The 26,067-nt window shown below is 40.7% G+C and overlaps 1 protein-coding gene and 1 long non-coding RNA gene across 4 annotated transcripts in view; one reads left to right on the plus strand and one right to left on the minus strand.

Annotated features, from left to right (window-relative positions):
- The window catches only part of LOC132124503 (uncharacterized), a 416,676-nt gene that overhangs the window by 72,889 nt on the left and 317,720 nt on the right, over nt 1–26,067 (plus strand). The window lies entirely within an intron of this gene.
- The window catches only part of LOC132124493 (dipeptidyl aminopeptidase-like protein 6), a 403,008-nt gene that overhangs the window by 53,934 nt on the left and 323,007 nt on the right, over nt 1–26,067 (minus strand). For all 3 annotated transcript variants that reach the window (XM_059535551.1, XM_059535552.1, XM_059535550.1), the window contains 4 exons: nt 19,774–19,868; nt 8,572–8,646; nt 4,852–4,904; nt 2,571–2,652 (listed from right to left, as the gene is read on the minus strand). In XM_059535551.1, coding sequence (XP_059391534.1) covers nt 2,571–2,652; nt 4,852–4,904; nt 8,572–8,646; nt 19,774–19,868 — 305 coding nt within the window. The remainder of the gene's footprint in view (nt 1–2,570; nt 2,653–4,851; nt 4,905–8,571; nt 8,647–19,773; nt 19,869–26,067) is intronic.

Below are 26,067 nucleotides of genomic sequence, written 5' to 3' on the forward strand. Positions count from 1 at the left end.
AAAAACAAACCAACCGTGTTTACACCAGTACTTGTCAGGACGAGAAATTAGCTATGAAATGCATCTGACAGTTTACAAGTGCAGGTGCATTACCAGAAGGTGTAACTGATTTTTACAGAACACACACATGCAAATACACATGTAAATGCTCAACTGCAGCTGCCTGTCAATCACACATCACAAATACTCATGAGTCGGCACTTGTACTACTGATACATATATTTTTCTACTTAGTACTTTAGTACTTTTGGCATCCCTACTGCTCAGTGGTGTGGTCGGGCTACGCCGTGTATTATGACCTCTAAGGAGCAATATTTGCGTGTACCCACTTGTTTTGTTGCTTCACAAGTCCGTAATGTACTGTCATGTTAGCTTCCTCTTTAACTGTGCCACATGAGCATCTAAACAACCACTAATGACTGCCTCTCTGCCTACTGAGAACACAATGTTCTCTTACCCATCCTGTTGTGTGAAAATTAACAAGTCTTTTCTGTAATTGGTGCATTAGCACATCTCCCTATCATCGATTAAATGCGCGTGTCCACTGTAGTTACAGAATTCCGCTCAGTGCTGCTTAACTGGTATTGTGTACAGTTCTATCGGTGCAGTGGATATGTGCCATTAGGAAATATTGTTATGTAAAATGAATTAAAGAACAAAACAAAAGTAAACTACTTGTTTAGGACTTCTGAAGATGATGCACAGTACAAAGAGTTAATTGGTTAACAGCAAACTGAGTTGCAATAACGTTTGTTCTGCACTTTTGTGATACTTTCAGCTGTCTGAAAACAAAACAGATTTCACAAACCATCTAAATATGTTCAACTTGGTTCATTAAAACATAATAAAAAGTATCTATAAAACCACATCTTGGTAAGATATAAGTCAGCATTTGAACCATTTTAAAGTAATTTCTATTATTATTTTATTTGTTTATTTAGAAATTCAAGTCACCTGAAACCCAGTACCTGCATTTATGAGTGTAAAGGCCCGTTCACACCAAGCGCAGTAACTATACAGATAACGATAAAGGTATAGTTCTAAACATCGTTCTCAATATTAAAGAATAGCAGAGTCCACACCACAACTATAACGATAAAGACACAGAGAAATATCGTTGGAATCATTTTCAGAATTATTTTTTTTCCAGTTGATGAACGATAAAAATATTAATAACCAATCAGAATCCTTCCTGCTGTAATGAGCTCGAGAATTTATTGTGCACTTGGAATAAACAGAAAATATTGTTTGCTGTTATGGACACTAATATTGTTATCTTTATGGTTATCTTTATAGTTATTGTTCTTGGTGTGAATTGGCCTTAATCCTGCATTTTCTCTCATATATTAAAAAAAAAAAAAAAAACTGTCGTCACCATCGTCAGGGTGGCAAAGGATCCATTTCATGTATCCTTTGTGGCCCATAAAACACATTTCAGGATACATTTCAAGGCCGCATTTGAAGGAGCCTTCAAAATGGGACAGCCTTAGGGCCTGGTATTGGGGTGCATTTTTGTCAATCCAATCACAAGTGGACAGTGCTAAATATAGGTGTAAGCGACGTCTGAAATGTTTTGAGCTTGTCCACTTTCTACCTCTTCCAAAGGTAGTCAAAAACACATTTGACCGAACTGCTTTCGTAGTGTAGACAAGTTTGAACGTGTTCAACCACATGAGCATCTAAACAGCCACTAATGACTGCCTCTCTGCCTACTGAGAACACAGTGTTCTCTTACCAGTCCTGATTCTATTACAAACCCACAGTTTTTGATGTGGTCAATTTCTGCTATCAGAGCAGAAACTAAACCTGCTGCTCTCTGTATAATTTTCAACCGTCTCCTGTCACTTTCTAAGTACTTTCTAAGCTTATTTCACAATATTAGATCATAAGATCAGAAAAAGTGCGTTCTTGCAATATCTGTTCTTGCACATACTATATGTGATTTTGTTTTTGATCGCGAACATAAATATACCCTGCCCACAGGGCATTAAAATTCCTAGCGATGATGACCCTGCATACACCTGCATACACTTTATTTTAAGATCCTAATTCTCACTATTAACTAACTATTAACTACAACTTTTGCCTCAATAAGCTCCTAATTTGCTGCTTAATAATATTTAATTAGTTGTTAAGTGTTGTTAAGACATGATTAAGGGATCTAGAATATGTTCACGTAGAATAAGGTGCTTTATAAGTAGTAATAAACAGCCAAATATGCTAGTAATATGCATACTAGTTAATATTGAGAATTGTTTCTTAAAATAAAGAATTACCATGTTTTCTTATTACCACCTGTGTTTTTGGTGATTATCAGTGAATTGTAAAGGTACAAAACAGATTTATAACAGATTTTACCTACGTTGGTAGGTTGGTATATTAAGATCATACTGTATAAATTAATAAAATATACTGTGAATTTAGTTAAATTTGTAAAACCAAAAATGTTCCTACTGTTTTTTCTCACTGCTATCAGTTCATTTATTTATTTGTTTTTTTATTTATTTTGTGTGTGTGTGTGTGTGTGTACATTTTTTTAATGTTTACAGTGTGGTAAATGTCTTCTTTACCAGTTGCTGGCCTCGTGGTCCCCATCCTGCATACTGCAGATGAGCATTTCGCACTTCTGGAGGGTTCAGGATCCATGTTTCCCTGTAAAAGAGAAACAAAGCCATTACTAAACAACTACAGGTGCATCTCAATAAATTACAATGTTGTGGAAAAGTTAATTTATTTCAGTAATTCAGCTCAAATTGTGAAACTTGTGTATTAAATAAATTCAATGCACACAGACTGAAGTAGTTAAGTCTTTGGTTCTTTTAATTGTGATGATTTTGGCTCACATTTAACAAAAACCCACCAATTCTCAACAAATCAGAATATGGTGACATGCCAATCAGCTAATCAACACAAAACACCTCCAAAGGTTTCCCTAGCCTTCAAATTGGTCTCTCAGTTTGGTTCACTAGGCTACACAATCATGGGGAAGACTGCTGATCTGACAGTTGTCCAGAAGACCATCACTGACACCCTTCACAAAGAGGGTTAGCCACAAACATTAATTGACAAAGAAGCTGGATGTTCACAGAGTGCTATATCCAAGCATGTCAAAAGAAAGTTGAGTGGAAGGAAAAAGTGTGGAAAAAAGAAGATGCACAACCAACCAAGAGAACTGCAGCTTTATGAGGATAGTCAAGCAAAATGGTTTCAAGAATTTGAGTGAACTTCACAAGGAATGGACTGAGGCTGGGATCAAGGCGTCAAGACACCACACACAGTCGTGTCAAGGAATTTTTCTACAGTTGTCGTATTCCTCTTGTTAAGCCACTCCTAAACCACAGACAATGTCAGAGGCATCTTATCTGGGCTAAAGAGAAGGAGAAATTGACTGTTGCCCAGTGGTCCAAAGTCCTTTTATCAGATGAGAGCAAGGTTTGTATTTCATTTGGAAACCTTGGAGTCTGGAGGAAGGGTGGAGAAGCTGATAGCCCAAGTTGCTTAAAGTCCAGTGTTAAGTTTATACAGTCTGTGATGATTTGGGATGCAATGTCATCTGCTGGTGTTGGTCCATTGTGTGTGTTTTTTTTTTTAATTAAAGTCACCGGTTCTGTGTACCAATACATTTTGGAGCACTTCATGCTTCCTTCTGCTGACCAGCTTTTTGAAGATGCTGAATTCATTTACCAGCAGGATTTGGCACCTGCCCACAATGCCAAAAGCACCAAAAGATGGTTAAATGACCATGATGTTGGTGTGTTTGACTGACCAGCAAACTCACCAGACCTGAACCCCATAGAGAAACAATGCAGATGAGCTGAAGCCCACTTTCAAAGAAACCTGGGCTTCCATACCACCTCAGCAGTGCCACAAACTGATCACCTCCATGCCACGCTGAATAGAGGGAGTAATTAAAGCAAAAGGAGCCCCAACCAAGTATTGATTACATGTACAGGAAATGAACATACTTTCCAGAAGGCCAACAATTCAACAATTCACTAAAAAGGTTTTATTTTTATTTTTTTATTATTATTTATTTTTTGGTCTTATAAAGTATTTTAATTTGTTGAGATAGTGAATTGGTGGGCTTTTGTTAAATGTGAGCCAAAATCATCACAATTAAAAGAACCAAAGACTTAAAATACTTCAGTCTGCGTGCATTGAATTTATTTAATACAGTTTCACAATCTGAGTTGAATTACTGAAATGAACTTTTCCATGACATTCTAATTTATTGAGATGCAACTGTAGTTGGCTACTGGATGACAAGCAGACTAGTTTGCCATCCTGACCCAGACAGACAGACAGACAGGCAATCAGTCAAACATTCATGTCTTTAGAGGTCTAACAGCGCACACTTTTTCTATGTGGTGCAGTGGAGCGTGCCAACAGATATTGATTCCATCATGGTGTACTACACAGCCCAACACAACAGCACGGTGAATAAAGCACCAAGTGGGAATTCCTGAGGCAGGAAATCTAACAGTGATAGTATATCCCGGTGTGCTGTTAAATCCGGCCAGGGCAGCAGCCCAGCACTGTGTCAGCATCTGTGCCGTCTGACGTCTCATAAATATAGATGCTTTATTCTGTTGCCGTTTACAAAGACGCTGTGCACTGCAGGCCCAAAAATAACAGGTAACACAAGCTGTAAGTCCCTGTGCTAATCATGGCACAGACAGGCTGGAAATCTGTTGGTAGGGCCACAGAATAGCAGTATGGAAAGATTCAGTTCTCTGAATGGTTTCGATGTGACATGAGCAGCAAAATGCTGCATCGATGTTTTCCTTGGTTGTATAATGACAAATGGACTTTGTAAACTAATGCGACTGTTATATGAGCTCAGCGACTTACGGAGTTTCCAGACTGCAAATGATGTAGTCCGCAGTGAAGGAGTGCTCGTAAACCTGAGAGTTTGAACAACACAAAGACAAACAGAGACAGGAAGAGAAATTAAATTGAGCAAGAACAGCAGCTACTACACACTACAAGCACACACACACACACAAAAAAAAATCATAAAAAAAAACCTCCATTAGCAATAAAGTTTGAAAGGCAATGCATAACAGTAATTTTACCAAAGTTAAAGGGTGATTTTAAACACAACGTGAAGAGGACAGATTTTTAAAATGGTAAAATCACAATAATACAACACATCAAATGGCTTTTTTCATTTTTAAAACAAAGTCAAAATGTAAGAGACACCAATGTTTAATTAATAATACCATTTGTACAATAAAAGTAAAAACTACAATTTGGTAGGCAATATGAGGATTGTTTTCCTGTGCAAAACTCACTGGCACAAATCAAAATACATTTTGATTGATTGATTAATTTATTCATAAAAAAAAAATAATAGAGAGGATTCAATTAATTGGTTCTATTTTTCATTTATTAATTTATTTATTTATTTATGATTTAAAATTACAACCGGTAAATTAGATTCACATCTACACATTTAGCAGATTATTTTGTATCCATCTAAAAGAGAATCTAAAACAATTTATCAAAGAGCCAACGATATTTAACTAGATTAGGAAGCCACTAGAGGAGAGGATAAGCACTTAAGAGAAAGTGTTTGTTATTATGTCTGCATATTAAATTTATTAATATATAGGCTAGTTTAAGTTGCAAAATGTCAAGATACACCCCAATAATCATTACAATAAATAATTTACATGTAATTATGTAATTTACATAATTTATGTTTTTGGAATTGTGTTATGTATATTAATAGTTTATGATATTTGTTAAATTTCTTGCCTTATTCGTTAATATACTGAATACTATGATGACGGTTACACAACATGAAATAAAAATAATTTAATTTAGCATAACTATTTAAACTTCTGAAATAAAATATGAAATGTTCTTCTCATTTTAAATATATATATTTTTCTAACCAACAAATTATTACAAATGATGAGTTAAGATATATAATAATAATAATAATAATAATAATAATAATAATAATAATAATAATAATAATAATAATAATCAAACAAACAGTCAACTAATAATTCAATTAATAACAAAACAAACAAACAAACAAACACAAACACTCTATAGTACATTAGCCTCTCTGTAGGCTGCTTCTTGGTGCATTAATACTGAATTCAACTGATGTGTGGCCACAGGTGTGCTTCAGATATGGCATGTCCAATCAGATTTCAGAGGCAGAATTTACTCATTTTATAAAATCCTAATCTATTGTTGCTAAAGAAGGAAAGAGCGCTATTGTATCACTCTGAGAACAGTGTCAACAGCTGTCCGTGAGCCACAGGGCTGACCGCAGCATATGCTCACAGCTGAGAGGAGCTTGACACGTGTGCTGTATCAGAGCTGTTAATTCTATCAAAGATTAACATTCAACACCTGTACTCACCAACACACTCTGTCTTACAGATGCAGAGAGATGGAGAGCTCCTTTGTGAAGGGCAAGCAGTACCATGACAGAGTTTGAGAATGAGGGGTGTTATGAATGTGTGTGTGCGTGTGTGTGCGCATAGGCAATGACAGCTGGGGGACGTGGTTGTCATCCATCAAGGTGATGTTGGGACGGGCACTGAATAACAAACTAGAGGCAGCGCCCACACTCTTTTCTTTGGCTCACTCTTTCTTGTCATGTGTTTGTGTGTGTGTGTGTGTGTGTGTGTGTGTGTGTGAAGTGCTCTGGTGTCACTGTCAAAGAGCTGATAACACCTTCTTCTCCGTCTCTTCAGCTCTGTACGACAGCTGCCTTGATCAAACTAACTCATCACTTGCTGCTCAGACCTGTGGTGTCCGACTCTAGCATCCTTCAGTTTGTGCTTTCATCATTTGTTTTCACACTAAAGCTTTAGATGTATGTGGTCTGCACGAAGACAGTCTGGTTTGTTTGGTTAAGGTACAAGTTGTTTCCTGAAATTAGGTGTGCAGTAAGGTGTTAACTTGAATATTGTGGTTTGGAGCAGGGTTACAGCACAGCATAATAACAAACTACAGGTGCATCTCAATAAATTAGAATGTCGTGGAAAAGTTAACTTATTTCAGTAATTCAACTCAAATTGTGAAACTTGTGTATTAATAAAATTCAATGCACACAGATTGAAGTAGTTTGAAGTCTTTGTCTCTTTAAATTGTGATGATTTTGGCTCACATTTAACAAAAACACACTAATTCACTAATTCACTCAACAAGTTAGAATACTTCATAAGATCAATAAAATAAAAATAAATTGTTGGCCTTCTGGAAAGTATATTAATTTACTGTAAATGTACTCAATACTTGGTAGTTAATTACTGAAATAAAATATTTTTCCCCCCACAACATTCCAATTTATTGAGATGCACCTGTATAAGAGAGTTTTACCAAATTTATGAAAGATAACTGCTCTTGATAACACATACAAAATAATAAAACTTGCAAACAACATTTAATTCCACACAGCCTTTTACACCGCACTCTTGCATTTATATTTTATCTGGTAAGTCAATTCATTTAATCACTTCACAACCAAAGATCCGCACTCAAATTATTTTTTTTTAAATCTACTAGTAAATTTTATTTTACTTTCGTCACCTATGGAAAACACAGACATTTCAGCTCTATGCCTTCTTCAGTGTGTTACAGTTTCATCGCTCCACACACTTATTACACAATTTTTTTGACATCAACATTTACAAAAAAAGTTTGAGTGCGGATCTTTGGTTCATATGTGACATTTTATATGTATATATATATATATATATATATATATATATATATATATATATTTTTTTTTTTTTTTTTTTTTTTTTCATTTAAAATATTAAAACTAATTGTAAATGTAAAAACAAAGTAAAACTGGGAAAACATTGATATAGTAAAATAATAAATAAAAAAAATATATTAATAACAATATTATTCATAACATATTCAATTATTTTAAAATACAAAAAATATAAATATAAACATTAAAAACTACAAAAGACAGTTTTGTAGAAACCAAATTTATGAAAGTGATCTGTTATTGATGATAATTTGTAGGTAGTAGTATAATGCATTCCTTAGAAAGTACAACATTTCCTTTCAACTATGAATTTTCCATCTGATTGGACAGAGTAATTGTTAGCTGATGAAATACGTTGGAACTGAAAATTTCTATTTCAAAGTCTGGAAATCAATTTAAAATTGCCTGCTATTTCCAGGGTTTCTTTTAGTGTAGAAACTCTGATTTTTGGTACCGTCTCCTCTTGAATTGTTGCCTACTGTAGCTAGCAACACCTGCGACTAATTCTTACAATCATACAGACACCCTGTGGTTTGAAGCCATACTGTATAACACGATATGAAAAGAGATGGGGGTGAGGGTGGAATAGAAGTTGAGCTCAGACCAACCAATAAAAAACCAAGTGTGAAAACAGCCTCCCTCTTCCTCTCCCTCGACTGGCAGGTGTGTGTGTTTGTTTGCCCGTGCTTGTACGGTTTCTGTCACTCCAGTGGGGTGTATTTGGTTCTGGTAAGGCAGTGGAGCGCGACGATCCTTTCACATTGTGCAATGATTACTTTCATCTCAACACACACATACAACATCAACATAAACACAGGCCTCACCGGTTGCACGTTGTAGGCAAGCAGAACGAGTTTCATATCTGGGGAAACCTCATATTTGCTGGCTTTGTACATTTCCTGGAAAAAGAAAAGAGAAAAGGTAAATTAAACTTTTAGAAAGCATAGTTCCATTGCCATATTCCTTAAACGACTGTGACAGATCGCAGTGTCCAGACACAGGGAGAGTCAAAGCATTAATCAGAGCTGCCACTCTCGGATTATCAATAAACATCATGCTTTGTGTGCTTGGCTCAACCGTTTTGCATCCCATCAGCTCAACTTTAACCATTGAGGCTGTTAACGAGTTACATCGAACATTGCTCTAATGATGGACACTTTTGCTCTATTATTAACAATAGTGATGTGCTGTTTGACAGTGAAGTCATTTATACTCTGCTTGCATCTGCTGTACAATAGACATTCACAATGCATTTATCTTTCATAATGTCTCTTACTATATTAGGAAATAATATAGAGTTGAAGTTGAATATAGTTATAGTTATCTTACATAGTTTACATTTATTTTAAATTAAATTAGCTGAAACTTAGAGTGCTTTTGACTGACTTCATTAGTCAGTAATAAAGTACATTTTTTAGTACATCTTTACATGTAATGTCATCATTACTTTGTCTTTGATATATGGTTAAAGTGTACTGCTGAATGTACGGACAAGAATTTAATGCTAAACTAAATAAACAACAATGTCATTACATTGTTTGTAATGTATTTAACTACAGTTTCAGCGAAATATTTGTAATGAAGTTGTAATTGAGTACATATAGAATCTGTTAACTTAAATGTAATATTAACACACTAAAGGTAAAATCTCAATCAAGTATTTTATGTGCTTTAGTATGTTAGTCAGCACATCAAAATAAGTGTACTTCTTTAAAGCATGACAAAAGATTATTAAACTGTAATGATGTAAAATGTACTTTAAAGTGAAACCTTAATTTGACATTATTACAAAGTGCAACCTTGAAAGTGTACTTACGTGTGATAGTCCAGAAAGTATACTCTTAAGTACACAATACATTTCATTAATATTATTATATTATCGTGTATTTTTAGATATGTATATATATATACACACACACACACACACACACACACACACACACAGTATGTACTGTATGTATATACTTTTTATACTTTTAAGATTTGAAGCACACTACAAGTTCACATTCAATAGAATTAATTAAAATTAATTTTTACAAGAACAGCTTTTTCATGTCAAATGAGTAAATTATTTAAAATATATATTTTTTAAACTTACTATTCATTTCTATTATGTGTAAAATGCCTGTTAAGGGGATAAATTATTTGCTCCCCTTAACAATAAATGTATGATATTATATTGTCTAATATTATTTTCCTCACATTGTGTGGCTTTGATTATGGCAAAAGTTATATACAAGTTACATTATTCAAAAAAAATATATATTGTTTTGAATATGGTGACCCCACAAATATATATACTTAAATAAGTATAAACAACATACACTGATCAGGTATTACCACCTTCCTAATATTGTACTGGTCCCCTTTTTGCTGTCAAACAGCCCTGAGCCGTCAAGGCATGGAATCCTGAAGGTGTGCTGTGGTATCTGACACCAAGATGTTAGCATTCTTGTAAGTTGCAAGGTGGGGCCCCCATGGATAGGACTATTTTGTTCAGCACATCCCACAAATGCTCGATTGGATTGAGATTTGGGGAACTTGGAGGCCAAGTCAACACCTAAAACTTGTTGTTGTGCTCCTCAAACCATTCCTGAACCACTTTTGCATTGTGGCAGAGTGCATTATCCTGTTGCAAGAGTCTACAGTCACCAGTGCTCAGGTAGGTGGTATGGGTCAAAGTAACATCCACATAGATGGCAGCACCCAAGGTTTCCCAATAGTACATTGCCCAAAGCATTAGTGTTAATTTCGTCACCTATTTTTAATTTAGTCTTAGTCTTAGTCTTGTGCCAAACGTCCTTGTTAGTTTTAGTCATATTTAGTCATTCACATATCTTTTTTTGTCAGTCAAGTTTTAGTCGACTAAAAGTCTCGTCATTTTAGTCTAGTTTTAGTCAAAAGAAAACGTACTCGGTTACTAAACGTAACCTCGGTTCTCTCTAGAAGAGCGAACGAGTACTGCGTCTTAGCTAAGACGCTACGGGAAAAGTCTCTTTTCACGAAATACTGAAGCAAAAAATTATCTTTAATTTTGTATTTTTGTAAAGCGCATTTGCAGCAGTACACAGCCATAGGCGAGACGGCTCGCTCGCTCATTGGCTTGTTCTGCTCCAACTGCACAGCCTATCGAGCGCAGGCTGATGCAACATCAGACCAATAAGGGCGCTTCGCGCCCTTCTTGCCACTTCCCGCCGAAACGGGTGTGGCCCAACCTATAAAAGGAGCTCGAAAAGGCTGACTCACCTGATTTATTTCATCGCCGAAGCGAACCAGAGTGGATCGTACGCACGGCAGAGAACGCAGTACTCGTTCGCTCTTCTAGAGAGAACCGAGTACGTTCTCTTACGAGAGCTCTCTCGTACTGCGTCTTAGCTAAGACGCTACGGGAACCCGATGTAAAACGCCGTGCCCCAGGGATCACACACCGATAAACCTGAAGCAACGCCCAGGATTTACAGTGCACAGTCACCTGAGGGACTCACAGAGAGTCCGGGACAGAAAAGGGGGAAAGCCCTCCGTCCCATATCTAGCAGCATCCGTAGATGCGGCAATATGACATCACACAGCCGAGGCAAGGCCTGACCAATGTGGCAATGCGGGTCTTACGCAATACTGCCCATATAACAGTCGGCAGCGCATAGCGCTCATGAATTCAGAATTCCCCTCAGGGCCCTGATTCTTCTATACGGACAGCAGCCTTGCTTGCAAGGCGGGAACCTCCAGGTTATAGAACCTGATAAATGTAGACGGCGAGGCCCAACCCGCCGCCATACACATATCCTGCAAGGAGATCCCAGTAGACCACGCCCACGACGAGGCGACGCCTCTTGTGGAGTGTGCTCTGACGCCCAACGGGCACTGAAGGCCCCTGGAAGCGTAAGCTAACGCTATGGCGTCAACTATCCATCTGGATAGAGTCTGTCTCGAAACAGCCATTCCTTTGGAACGTCCACCGAACGAGACAAATAGCTGCTCCGTCTGCCGAAAGGCAGCAGAGCAAGACACATAAGCTCTTAAAACCCTGACAGGGCAAAGAAGACTCGAGTCTCCATCCTCCCCTGACACCGGCAGGGCAGACAGGGCAATAACCTGAGCCCGAAACGGTGTGTTGAGGGATTTCGGCACATAACCGTGCCTAGGTTTGAGTATGACCCTTGAGTCATTGGGCCCAAACTCCAAGCACGACTGGCTCACCGAGAGCGCGTGCAAATCACCCACACGCTTCACAGAATTGAGAGCCAACAAGAATACTGTCTTGAACGACAGATGCTGAAGGCTAACCGATTGGATAGGCTCAAAAGGGGGACCCTTCAAGGCCTCCAAAACCGCCGCGAGGTCCCACATAGGGACTGACGGAGGTCTGGGAGGATTCAGCCTCCTAGCTCCTCTGAGGAACCGGATGACTAAATCGTTCCTTCCTATTGACTGACCGGACGTCGTTTCAGAAAACGCCGCGATGGCCGCCACATAAACTTTGAGCGTGGATGGGGCTCTGCCCTTATCCAACAGCTCCTGTAGGAAGGAGAGGACCTCCGTCACCTCACAACTAAGGGGTGAATAACCTCGAGCTGTGCACCAGCTGGAGAACACCGACCACTTCGAGGCATACAGACGTCGTGTCGACGGAGCTCTGGCCTGAGTGATGGTATTTAGCACTCCCACTGCGAGATCAGCGGGTAACCGTTGAGTGCCCATACATGGAGGGACCACAACTCCGGTTGAGGGTGCCAAATCGAGCCCCTGGCCTGCGAGAGGAGATCTCTCCTCAACGGTACCGGCCATGGGGCGACATCTGCTAATTGCATCAAATCTGGGAACCATGGTTGGTTCTTCCAAAGAGGTGCCACAAGCAGTATTGAACATCTCGTTTCTCTCACCCGTTCTATCACCTGCGGAAGGAGGGAGACGGGAGGGAACGCATAAAGCGGGCAGCACGGCCATTTCCGTGACAGCGCGCTTTCGTTCTTGGAAAAGAATGCGGGGCAGTGAGCGTTTTCGTGGGACGCAAAGAGGTCCACCTCCGCCATGCCAAATCTCTCCCACAACAGCCGAACTGTTTGCGGGTGTAGAGACCATTCGCCCGTAGGGACATTGCCTCTGGACAGCCTGTCTGGACCCAGATTCTGCAGTCCAGGCACATGCACTGCTCTCAGCGAGCGCACGTTGCGTTGAGCCCAAATCAGGAGGCGTTCCGTCAGCCTGTACAGGTTTCGGGACCCGAGACCGCCCTGGCGATTTATGTAGGACACCACGGACATGTTGTCCGAACGGACTACGACGTGGTGATCCTTGATATGGGGACAAAAGCGCGTCAGCGCGTTCTCCACTGCCAGCATTTCCAGGCAGTTGATATGATGGAGCTTTTCCCGTTCTGACCATAGGCCAAAGGACGGTCTGCCTTTGAGCAGCGCTCCCCATCCCGAAGTGGAGGCGTCTGTCGACACCATTTTCACACTCGGGGAAGTCCCCAGGCTTACACCTGATCGGTACCAGCCGTTCGCTGTCCAAGGTGCTAGAGCCGCAACACAGCTCTGATCGACCTTGAAATGCAGCCGGCCAGACGCCCACGCTCTGCGCGGCACCCGAGCCTTCAGCCAGAACTGCAGGGGGCGCATGCGGAGCAGGCCCAGCCGCAGAACCGGAGATGCTGAGGCCATGAGACCCAGCATCTTTTGACAGTGTTTGAGCGACACAGTCGCGCCGCAGCGGAAAGAACTCGCTGCGCGCTGAATGCCCATCGTGCGCTGTGGTGACAGTCGCGCCATCATGGAACACGAGTTCAGAACTATACCCAGAAACAGGATCGTCTGACTGGGGTTCAGCGAACTCTTCGCCCAATTGACACTGAGGCCGAGCTTCTCGAGGTGATCGAGTAAAACGGCCCTGTGGTCCACGAGCTCCGCTCGTGATTGGGCCAGAACCAGCCAGTCGTCCAAATAATTCAGCACTCGTATGCCTCTGAGTCTGAGAGGAGCGAGCGCTGCATCCATGCACCTCGTAAACGTACGAGGAGCTACGGACAAGCCGAATGGCAGGACTGCAAACTGGTATGCCTGGCCCTCGAAGGCGAATCTCAAAAACCGCCTGTGGTTTGACGCTATCTGTATTTGAAAATACGCGTCCTTCAGATCTATTGACATGAACCAGTCCCCTCCGCGAATCTGCGCGAGGAGCTTCCTGGTCGTGAGCATTTTGAAACTGCGTTTCATCAATGCCTTGTTCAGCTGTCTTAGATCCAGTATGGGCCTGAGACCCCCGTCTCTCTTGGGCACCAGAAAGTATCTGCTGTACAGCCCCCCCCTCGCTTTGAGCTTGAGACACAGGCTCTACAGCCCCTTTGCTCAACAGTTTTGATATTTCGGCCCGAAGTATGTGTGCTACTTCTGTTTTGACCGTAGTTTCGACGCGCGCTGAGAAGCGCGGTGGGCGTCGAGAAAACTGTAGCGAGTAGCCTCTCTTTATAATGCCTAGCACCCAATCCGAAACCCCTGGAAGCGCTGACCATGCATCTGCATGAATGGCTAAGGGCTGGATGTGACACGCGCTCTGTTGACTGGGCAACGGCGGTGCTCGAGTGTGCTGCGCATCTGAGGCGGGGAGCGCGCTGATCACAGCGGGCAGATCGCTCATCCTCGACCCCGTTCCGGCGCTTAACCGACTGGAGGGAGGCTGAGCGGGTCCCGTGGGACTCAATATATCTGCGAGTAACCGTGGGCTGCATGTGTGCACTTTTACCACTTCCAACTCACCGTCTGCCTGTGCAGAATGTACGTGCACGGGCCTCGTTTTTACAGAAGCCCCGCGCCGTAAGTGACATAGTGTATGTGGGCACTGGGAAGTGGGCACGTTTACTATGCGGCGCGCTCGACCGATCTGTGTCGATCTTATGTGCGCCAGCCCTGTGTGCAGGGCTGTGCTTACATGCGGGGATGGGCACTGGGTAGTGGGCATCGTCACTGCATTTAAAGCACCATCGGCCGTGGCCGGACGAGCGTGCACGGGTTTCGTTTTTACAGAAACCACATGACGCGTGTGACATAGTAATTGTGGGCACTGAGGGGTGGGCATGTTTACTATGTAGTGTGCGCGACCGACTTGAGTCGACATTATGAGCGCAGGCCCTGTGTGTAGGGCTGTGCTTACATGTGGAGATGGGCACTGAGGAGTGGGCATCGTCACAACATTTATAGCACCATCGGCCGTGGCCGGAACACCAGAAAAAACACTGTTTTTGTGAAACATCTGGGTAGCCGTGATAACGGCTTTTGTGTGCAGGCAAGCGGGCACTCGTGCAGGCTTGTGCATTGCAGAAGACACTGAGGCAGTCGCAACTCTTGGAACTGCAACAGCGGCGCGCTTGGGTGAGAGCTCGGCCGCAGCGGAACTCGAACACCGGCGCTTTCCCAGCAGTGCTAGGATGCTTTCGGGGCTTCTGGCTTCACCGCAATCCTCTGCCGCAGCTCCCGCGGCGCGGGGCGACGGCTCGAAGAGCGAGAACGGGGTCCCGAGCTGCGTTGCTGACGCTGTCGTGATGGCGCAGCAGGAGGTGGTGGGCGTGACTGAGAGCTCTGTGGGGCCGGTCTAGAGCGGCTAGCTGCAGAACTGGAGCGCTTCGGCAAGAAGTGCTTGAACGCCTGTGAAGCTTTCTGGTCCTCGGCGAATCTCTCCACAAACTCGTTGACGGAAGATCCAAAGAGGCCGGCAGGAGTTAGCGGAGCGTCAAGAAACGCAGCGCGCTCAGACTCCTTGATGTCAGAAAGCGTCAGCCACAAATGCCTCTCAGCCACCGTAGCGGAAGCCATAACCCGTCCCATGGCCTGTGCAGCGGACTTAGTAGCGCGGAGGGAGAGATCCGAAGCACTCCTCAGATCCGCGAGACAGATCGCTTCAGGTCCCATCTCATCCAGCTTGCGGAGAAGATCGCCCTGGAAAATCTGTAGCGTCGCCATGGTGTGTAACACAGACGCAGCCTGCCCAGCAGCAGAGAATATCCGTGCGAGCAGCGATGACGTCATGCGGCAGGCTTTGGATGGCAACGCCGCCTTAGTCCGCCGTCCAGCAGAGGGCGGGCAAAGGTGCGCTGCTATAGCCTGTTCCACCGGCGGAAGTGACAGGTAGCCTCTGTTCTTAGCACCGTCCAGTGTGGAGAATGCTGACGAAACAGATGAGCGGATTCTCGCCGAGAATGGAGCGTCCCAAGCCTTCGCCACTTCTTCGTGAAGCTCAGGAAGAAAAGGGGCGTGTTTTGAGCTTGAGGAAGAGCGCTCATCCGGAAGATAGCTACCATCCAGCCGGGAACGTGAAGGGGGCGCTGGTGCAGACCACTCGAGGCCGAGGCTCGCCGCGGCCAACGAGAGTACACGCATCAGCTCCTTATCGATATCCCCCCGTCTGCTGGGCCTCTGAGCAGCGGGCGCGAGATCCACGGAGCAAGCAGATGCCCGAAGCAAGCAGAGAGCACGTGTCTTCTTCCTCCGACGCGGGCCTGAGATCCACTTCCTCCGATGACGCGTCGGCAAGCAGCGGACGCTGAGCATCGGGAATCGATGCAGGGGAGACCGGCGAAGCGGAGGGATCCGGCAAGCTCGGCCGAGCTGGAGGCGGTTCTGGTAGGCGCTGCGAGCGGCGCTTCTTACGGCGCTGCGGCGCAGCGGATGATGCAGGCTTCGAGAAGGATGCCAGGCGAGTCCTCAGAGTCACCATAGGCATCAACTCGCAATGAGGACATCCGCAATCAGCGAGCGCGAGCGCTGCATGGTCTTCACCCAGACAGGAGACGCAGATGACATGACAATCTCCTTCGCTGAGCGGGGTTCTGCACGAGCCGCACGAAGGCATCTTTAAAAAGACGCAGCTCTTTTGTGAATGTGCGTCGCAGGGCGAACACACACACAGAATATCACAGAACAAGGATTATAAAGGATATGGGCGCCGGATAGCGCAGCAGGAACGGCAGTGGAAGGCGGCGGTGCCAGCGGCTTCAGGATGGCTCGTCCTGCTGGTATGCTCTTCCAGACGGCGCTTGCTTCCTCGTGATCCAGCGATGCGTGAGCTTCGCTGAAGAGATGAAAAATCAGGTGAATCAGCCTTTTCGAGCTCCTTTTATAGGTTGGGCCACACCCGTTTCGGCGGGAAGTGGCAAGAAGGGCGCGAAGCGCCCTTATTGGTCTGATGTTGCCTCAGCCTGCGCTCGATAGGCTGTGCAGTTGCCGCAGAACAAGCCAATGAGCGAGCGAGCCGTCTCGCCTATGGCTGTGTACTGCTGCAAATGCGCTTTACAAAAATACAAAATTAAGGATAATTTTTTGCTTCAGTATTTCGTGAAAAGAGACTTTTCCCGTAGCGTCTTAGCTAAGACGCAGTACGAGAGAGCTCTCGTAAGAGAACTCAAGGTATCTTAGTCGACTAAAAGTCTTTTCATTTTAGTCTAGTTTTAGTCAAAAAATTGTAGTGTTTTTTTAAATAACACATTATTACTGATAAACATTTCAGAAAAAAAAGTGTTTCACATATCTCAAACATTGGTTAAATGTCATAATTACCTGACAAAACACACTTGTTGAATGATTTTTGTTGGATGCAAATGTTAAACGTGTCTGGTTTTCAAATTCTGATTTAGGAGACACATTCACAAATGATTAACTTGATCACATTTTTTTACTTTATTGATACTGCTTTTAATCGTAATGCAAAGACCGGTCATCGGGACATAAGCTGTCATATACAATAAAAGAGCCTGCGCAGCAACAGGAAATATAATTTAACACAAAAAGCCTGCCTAGACGGTGGACTTGCGGTCAGGAATTTTTTTTTTATTTTGTATTTTTTGAGCGGCGTGTGGACAAATTCTTTTTACGCACACACTATTTTATTTCTTGATAACAGACCGCTGCTAACTATAACACACAAATATCGAGCCTCTTCCTTCGACCTAGCATGTCGTCGTCGCTCGCTCATCACTCGTGTTCGCTTTGGGTGTTGTGCGTTCAGCAGTTTCGTGTTGCAGCCACAGGCTGGCAGCAACAGGAGTATGAGACCTGTAACTTGAGCAACAGCGGAAAGCCGCAAACTCGTTCTGAATTTTTAAAGGCGTAACAGTTGATGAAAAAGCAGAGACGATTGTAGACGAAAATGAAGAGAGATTTTATCTTAGTTTTTATTTTATGCAAAACATTTTTGTGTTGTCTTTTTTCGTCAACAATAATGCATGTTAATTTAGTCTTAGTCAGCGTTTTTGGACAGTGGTGCAGTCTTGTCATCGTCTCGTCTTAGTCATGAAAAAAAGGTTGTTGACGAACATATTTCGTCTCGTCTCGTCTGACGAAATTAACACTACAAAGCATCACACTGCCTCCGCCGGCTTGACTTCTTCCAGTGCATCCTGGTTTTCCCCATGTAAGCAACACACATGCACCCAGCCATCAACATGATGTAAAAGAAAATGCAATTCATCAGACCAGGCCTTATTCCATTGATCAGTGGTCGATTTCTGATGCTCACGTGCCCAAGTTGGCACTTTCTGCCAGCATGGACAACTTGACTGGACTGTGGCTATGCAGTCCCACACGCAACAAACTGTGATGCACTGTGTATTCTGACACCTTTCTACCAGAACCAGCTGTTGGAGTAGAGCACACAGGCCAGCCTTTGCTCCCCACATGCATCAATAAGTCTTGGTCGCCAATGACCCTTTCGCCAGGTAACCACTGTTCCTTCCTTGGACCACTTTTGATGGATACTGACCACTACAGAATGGGAACACCCAACAAGAGCTGCAGTTTTGGAGATGCTCTAACCCAGTCATCTAGCCCTTATAACAAACTCACTTAAATCCTTAGCTTGCTCCTTTTTCCTGCTTCTAACACATCAAATTTGAGGAAGAAATGTTTACTTGCCGCCTAATATATCCCACCCACTAGCAGGTGTTGTGATGAAGAGATAATCAGTTTTATTCAGTGTTATGGTCATAATGTTATGTCTAATCAGTGTATCAAAACAAGCGTCATTTATTCTAAAGAATAAAGCACAAATCATTTCACAAAATAAAGTTAGAAATAATAAAACAAAAGATTAAAGATTGTTTAAAAGTGTGGAATTTTCTAGTCAAATATTGTGTATCATGTTCATTAATGTGATTCACTACACCTGTGGTCTCTCTGCTAGGACACCTGTGTGAACTTGAGGAGAACTGACTTCATACATCCACTTAAAATCATCAAAACACAAGATGATAAAAAAATGCCCCAAAATGATGATGACTAAATGATAATGACTTAATATTTTTGGAATCACTTTAACAGATGAACCGTTCAGAAAGAACAGCAGTAACATTTATTAAACAGTTTTGATTTTAATATGTCTTCACATGAATATTTTACTCCACAATGAACATGTTCTAACAATTTACTATCAGGCCACTATCTGCAGGATGTAGATAATTTTGTTTCTGTATTGGAACAGATTTGGAGAAATTTAACATTGCATCACTTGCTCACCTGTGGATCCTCTACTGTGAATAGGTGCTGTAAGAATGAGAGTCCAAACAGCTGATAAAAACACCACAATAATCCACAGGTAATCCACACAACACCAGTCCATCAACTAACATATCAATCAAATGCATTGTTAAGAATTGTAAAATGTTATTATGGATAGATGACTCACATTTCAGTTGGAAACAAAGGTTTGAAGTTGAAAACATTTTGATGGATTATTTATGACATTGTGCAACTTTTTGCTTCACAAGATGATAACTGATGGACTTGAGTTATGTTCTGGTGTTTTTATCAGCTGGTTAGATTCTCATTATGATGGCACCCATTCACTACAGAGGATCCAATGGTAAGAAAGTGATGTAATACAAAATTTATCAAAATCTGTTTTGATGAAGAACAAACTCATCTACATCTTGGATGGCCTGAGAGTAAATTTGCAGCAAATTTTCATTTAGGGGTGATTTTCATATTTTCCTTTGAAGGGCTTCACAATATTAGGGGAAGAAAGAGTTGGAGTAAAACACTTACAAACTTCCTGTTTGTGACCAGGATTGTACTCTCGTTGGTCTCCATGTTAAAGCGGACCACATCACCTTCACGGGTACGATAGAGGAGCTCATTACCTAAAGAGAGAGAATCAGATGATGAGAGTTAGTGGGATAAAAAGTGAAGGAGGACTCAAACTCTCTGTCAATAATCTACTTATGAATGTGCCCCTAAATGCTCTCTAGCAGTACCGGGGGGCTGACAGTTGAAAAGGAATGATAAAACTTTTCGTTTTTGGTTTTCCACATGTGACGATGACTTTGGCAAGGACACCAGCAAAAAGCTCCTTGAGAGGTCTGGAATGTAGCACATAGCCGTCGGTGAGAAAAACGCAAAATGAGCAAACAGCCCCATCGCCACTTTCAATTGCGGATTAGGGGAGTGGTATGCAATGTTTTTTTATTTCTTTTTTTTTATCTTGTTTGCATAACTAATCAGTGATAAGAGTTGACACAATTACCATCACAATCACATTAGGGTGTTTCTAAAATGGAAGGCTGCATCCTCCGAAGGCTGCATATCTCAGCTGCTACATCATCAAACGTCGCTGAAGGCTGTCTAAATCAGAAGGATCCTTGGAAGGCAGCCTTCATTTCACATCCTTCATTCAGCTGAATTTGAAGGATGCATGGGATGAATCCTTCGCGACCTTCAATCACCCACAATTATTTGTACCCATTCCATTTCATGAAAATAAATTGACGAGAAAAGATTCAGTACTGAGCTTGTCTGAATTTTGTATGAAATGCAAGACAAAAATAATGTTTTCGGACATGAAATGATAGATGTTATTTTTTGTTTTGGTGTAAATTACTCACTAAATGTTAATATCCCAAATTATGTAAGCCACTGGGAGACTAGATGGCTGGGATTCATTGAATCGCATTAATAGAAAGCCAGATAATATAATGATTTTTAATACAAAGTATTTTTCAAAAACTAAGATTTATTTGTATTTCCATGCCGTGGCGGTGAGGGCCGTAACACAGGTGGCGTAGCCATGCACACATACTGTCTCATTCTAGTGTTTAATGCCGAGGAGGACTCTAGTTTACAAGCCTATGAAGGACTGAGCTTGAAAGGACGCAGCCTCGGTAGGATGCAGCCTTCTGTTTGAGAAGCACCCATTAAAGCTTAAGTGGAAGGAATTGCAGTTCTAATGGGTCTGATGACTGCGGTAACATGGAACACAATTAATATTAATATATATATATATATATATATATATATATATATATATATATATATATATATATATATATTTGCTATAGATACAAAAAAAATGGAATTAGTCTGAAATAAATAATCGGAGATGGACATACAACACAAGTTGCTTAATGTGCTGCATGCTGAATAATAATGGGATAAAGCATGTTTTGTTTAGCTTTTTTCTTTAATGGTTGCTGTTATGCTCTGAATGTTAAATTTCCTCATTTTATGGTGATTGTTGACTTTGGTATTTCCATGCCTGAAACTGACTGGCAAGCTGATAAGCTGCCAGAACAATCATTTCTTATCTTGAGAAATTCCTCCTTTCTCACTTTTCCTCTGACCTGATGTTGGGCTGTACGTTTCAGATCAGAACCTCATCAAGCGGATACTTCCCCACTGCTCTCATTGATCTCTTACACTCTATCCATCACACATTCAGACAGGTGTGCTCTAAACACACTTCTCCACACGTCATTCATACTCCGGGACTCCTGTAAGCTCATCCTAGACTTCAAACTGTCCTTCATTTGAGCCACCACTCTGTACCTTTCGTTAGCTCATGTTTTATCATGTGATTGTGACCTTCATGTGATATTCTCATGTGCGTCCTTTGGATCGTGTGTTATGTTTTTTTTTTTTTTTTTTTGGTTTGTTGTCCTGCCAGGTGGTTCTCAGTCCTGTCTTGTCATTGGTTCAGTGTCTTGATTACTTTCAGGTTTTTCTTGTTAGTCATTATTCCTTGTGTATATAAAGCCCTTATGTGTACTTTGTCTCTTGTATAGGTTTGTTATTTTAAGTGTATTTAAGAGTGTCCATGTTCATGTTCATGTTCAAGTTAAGTCATATATTGTTCCTGTGGATTCTGTATTGTTTGGTCATTGTTATCAAACAAAAATAAATAAATAAATTACCATTAAAAAATTGCACATGATTTCTCTATTTTAAAATGGATGGACAGATGGATTCAAGATTAAAGGACAATGGCATTACAGTATATTTTAGTTTGTGAATTCTTTTCAGTACATTCAGCAGGACATTTTAACAATATTTTAATCAGGGGCGTAGATTACACGGGGGACGCGGGTGTCCCCCCCACTTTTAATATCACGGAAATTCATCCACCGCACTTTTTCGGTCAAGAGTGTTCGCATAGAGGTTTTCAAAATATGCTGTGAATAAATATAAATTTAAACAAGATAGTCTGCGCATGACCTGATATTTTTTCGGGCCCAGAAGGCGAGATGAACATAACGGAGCGCTAAACTCTCCTGTAGTGTGTGTTTCATTCATACTCGAAGCCGGAGCACGCTCTCGCGCAGAAAGTCATAACCAGGAAACTCCTAATATGGACAAAAGCGTCCAGCTATAGCTGAATGAAAACAGAAACTTTTGGAAACACGAATACATACGATTTAACATACGATTGCGATGATACATGGTTTTTCAAGTCATCTGCAGCAGGTGATAAATAAAGCATATGAACAACAGTGTTAATTGACATAGCATTTTTTACAGTATAGAAACTATTCTGCCTTACTATGTGATAAAACAAGTTTGTACTAAATTAAAAAAATATATTATTTGTTATTGTCCAGCAGTTATAGATTTCTAAGCCAATTAAAAGCTAGAAATCAGAGAAGTTGCCTATAGTATCCACTACCGGTCAAAAATCTTTAATCAGTAAGCCTGTTAATGTTTTTAAAGAAGTCTCTTCTGTTCAGCAAGCCAGCATTTATTTGATCCAAAATACAGCAAAAAAGTAAAATGTTGATTTTTTTTACTAGCCTATTTAAAATAACTGTGTTCTATTTGAATATATTTCAAAACATAAATTGAGATTTTAAAGCTGAATTTTTAGCATTACTCCAGTCACACGATCCTTCAGAAATAATTCTGATATTCTGATTAGCTGCTCAGAAAAAAAAAAAAATTATCTGTAATAGAAATATTTTGTAAAATTATGTCTTTATAATAATTTTTGATCAATTTAAAGATTGCTAAATAAAAGTATTAATTTCTATAATTTATTTTCCCAAAAGAAAAATATATATACTGACTCTAAGCTTTTGGATGATATAGTGTATAATGTTGCAAAGGCTTTTTATTTCACATAAATGCTGAAAACAATTTACTCATCTGTTTTAAATATTGATAATCAGAAAATCAGCATCATCATGTGACACTGAACACTGGAGTAATGATGCTGAAAATTAAGCTTTGAGCAGGAATAAATTACATTTTAAATATATAAATATAAAAGTTATTTTAATTGTTAAAAATATTTCACAATATTACTGCTTTTGCTGTACATTGGATCAAATGAATGCAGGCTTGGTGAGCAGAATAGACTTCTTTAAAAACATTAAAAGTCTTATTGTTCAAAAGACTGGTAGGCTATATAAATTACAGAAATATTATAATGTTTTATATATATATATATATATATATATATATATATATATATATATATATATATATATATATATATATATATATGTGTGTGTGTGTGTGTGTGTGTGTGTGTGTGTGTGTATGTATGTATTTTCTGTCCACCTCACTTCTGAAAAGATGGCTACGCCCCTGTTTTAATAGAGGTAATTATGAAATTACGTATAAAAATGTACGTACTGTCACACTTAGGTGGGTCACAGCAGCACTTTAAAATTAAAATGTAATTACTTTTAATTTACATTTAATCTATCACACTTTCATTTAATCATGCAATTAAAATGCAATTAAGTATTCAAAAAAACAGTCAGTTTCCTGAATGTATATTCTTTTATATAGTATATTCATTTAAAGTATATTATTTTTCTTTTTAAAAGTATGATTGTGAACTTCTTTTCCAAACAAGTATATGCTTGAAAATAGCTTTTTCAGAAAAAAATAAACTTAAGTCATAATTACAAAAAAGTATTAATAAATCTTAATTGAAAGCCTCAATTACATTGAGTGCATCTATATGCATATTCATTGCATATGTATTTATATGCAAAGTTAAAAAGTTACAAGTACATTTTTACATTGTAAAAGTTTCTTTGATTACAGCAAGACTAAAACAATCTCTCTTTTAAAAAAAAAGAAATTGTAGCAGTCAAATGTTTGCAAAATGAGTACTCAATCCTTAAAGGAGTCATGACCCACAATTTTCACTTTTCCACGAGAATAAATGTATGTTATGATTGCCTAACTATTATACACTGGCCGGGAAGCCGATATTTAAAAGTGAAGCGTTTGTTTACCTCAGGGTTTGTAAAATAGCCCACGTGCACGCGCACTCAAATACGATATTTTGATTTCTTCCTCGTCTTGACGTCAAGACGGGGCAGGATATACCATATATGGACACCGCAGCAGGAAGCTCGCCCTTCCCCTCTCCCCCTCATATTCAGTCGAGAAAGATGCTGGAACGTAGTGCACACGTGAGTTGCTCTGTGGTTGACTGCCAGAATCAACATGTAAATGTGTTTTCTCTACCAAGAACGGACCTAGCTATCAGAGACCAGTGGATTAAATTCATTTTTAATGACGCGGTTCCTTCAACCCTTCCACTGGTTTATCATTACGTGTTTGTGCTAAACATTGTACGCCGAAATCCTTCACAAATTTGGGGCAATATCAGGCGAAGTTGGCATCGAAGCTCGGGAAAAGCACCATTCCAACAAAATTGCCTGCAATTGAAACGGTAAGACTGTGTTTTTATTGCTCTACTGTGTGTAACAAACAGCATAACTGCTAATGCGGCTATTGTATGCTATTGCGTCTGTCACTAGACAAATAAACGAAAGACTGGAGGTGAAGTAATTATTTATGTTCCCTGTAAACGGACTGCAAAAACTGACTTTTGACTGCATTATAATGATTTCTTAATTCAGAATATGATCAAGATTGCGTAGGTTGATGTGTTCGGGGAATTTGCCAGTTAATAGTAACATTTAAAGCCCCTTAAATGAACGAAATGACTCGAAAAAAGATTTGTTCATTTTGATGAACTAGTTTGAACAAGAGAGTCTGGCGTTGCCAGATTGGATGTTTTTTCCGCTACATATTAAGGCCGGTTTACGTTGGGTTTTAGGTGGGTTTTCGCCTGGAAGGTTATAGAAATCTGGCATCCTACTGAACGAAGTTAAACTGAGAGAGCGTGGCGTTCACAGACACCAGAATGAACGAGTTCACAGTAACGTTCATCAGGCAGTAATGCGGTATGTTCAGTTCAGTCCAAAACATGAACGAGTTCATGAATTATCGTTCAATGAACGCGTCCAGGCACAACTCTGGCGGGAGTATTAGCTTTGAGGTATGGGGAATGGCTGCTAACGTACTTTGCAAAAAACAAATGACTGAGATCATCATGAATTCGGTTATTGTTTATTTATTGCCTAACGCTTACATGAGGCCCTGTCTAGTTTGTGTGTGTGTGTGTGTGTGCTCACGTCTTATATTTGTGTGTGTGTGCTGTGCTCACGTCTCATATGAGTAACTTTATGTGCGTAGATAGTTCATATACATGTATGTGTGACTAGTACTTAGTATATATGCAAGCGTGTTTCATATGTGTGCGTGAATGAAGTTTGATTTAAGCCCTAAACGGCGCTGGCCGGGAAGCCGGTCGCTTTCATTCACAACTTGCGCCATGATGTCAGTTTGTAATGATATGCTAAAGCGTTACCTGCGGTGTCAACCCCCCTCCTTCCTGCAACCAATCAACGCGCCCCTCATTTGCATTATTATAATGACCGTCCACGACAGCCAAAATATCGCATCAGATCTCGCGAGACAATAATGCCTACAGAGATAAGGGTCTGAGGAGCTCTGTGTTTATTTTTTTTTCCAATTTTCTTTTTTAGAAGGGCCTGAAAGACTATAATACAGCAGTAGGTATCCAAGGTAATACGAGGGTATGACTCCTTTAAATTATGCATTGTGTCAAGACTGTAGCTCGACAACTCAAATGACCACTGTAGTTCATGAACCACACAAAAAGAACTGCAAGAAACTTGATTGATTCAATACTGTAAGCATAAAAAAAAAAACACCAACAACACAAATATTACATAAAGTGGT

This window comes from Carassius carassius, chromosome 42, assembly GCF_963082965.1.
Source record: "Carassius carassius chromosome 42, fCarCar2.1, whole genome shotgun sequence".
In the NCBI taxonomy this organism is placed as follows: domain Eukaryota; kingdom Metazoa; phylum Chordata; class Actinopteri; order Cypriniformes; family Cyprinidae; genus Carassius; species Carassius carassius.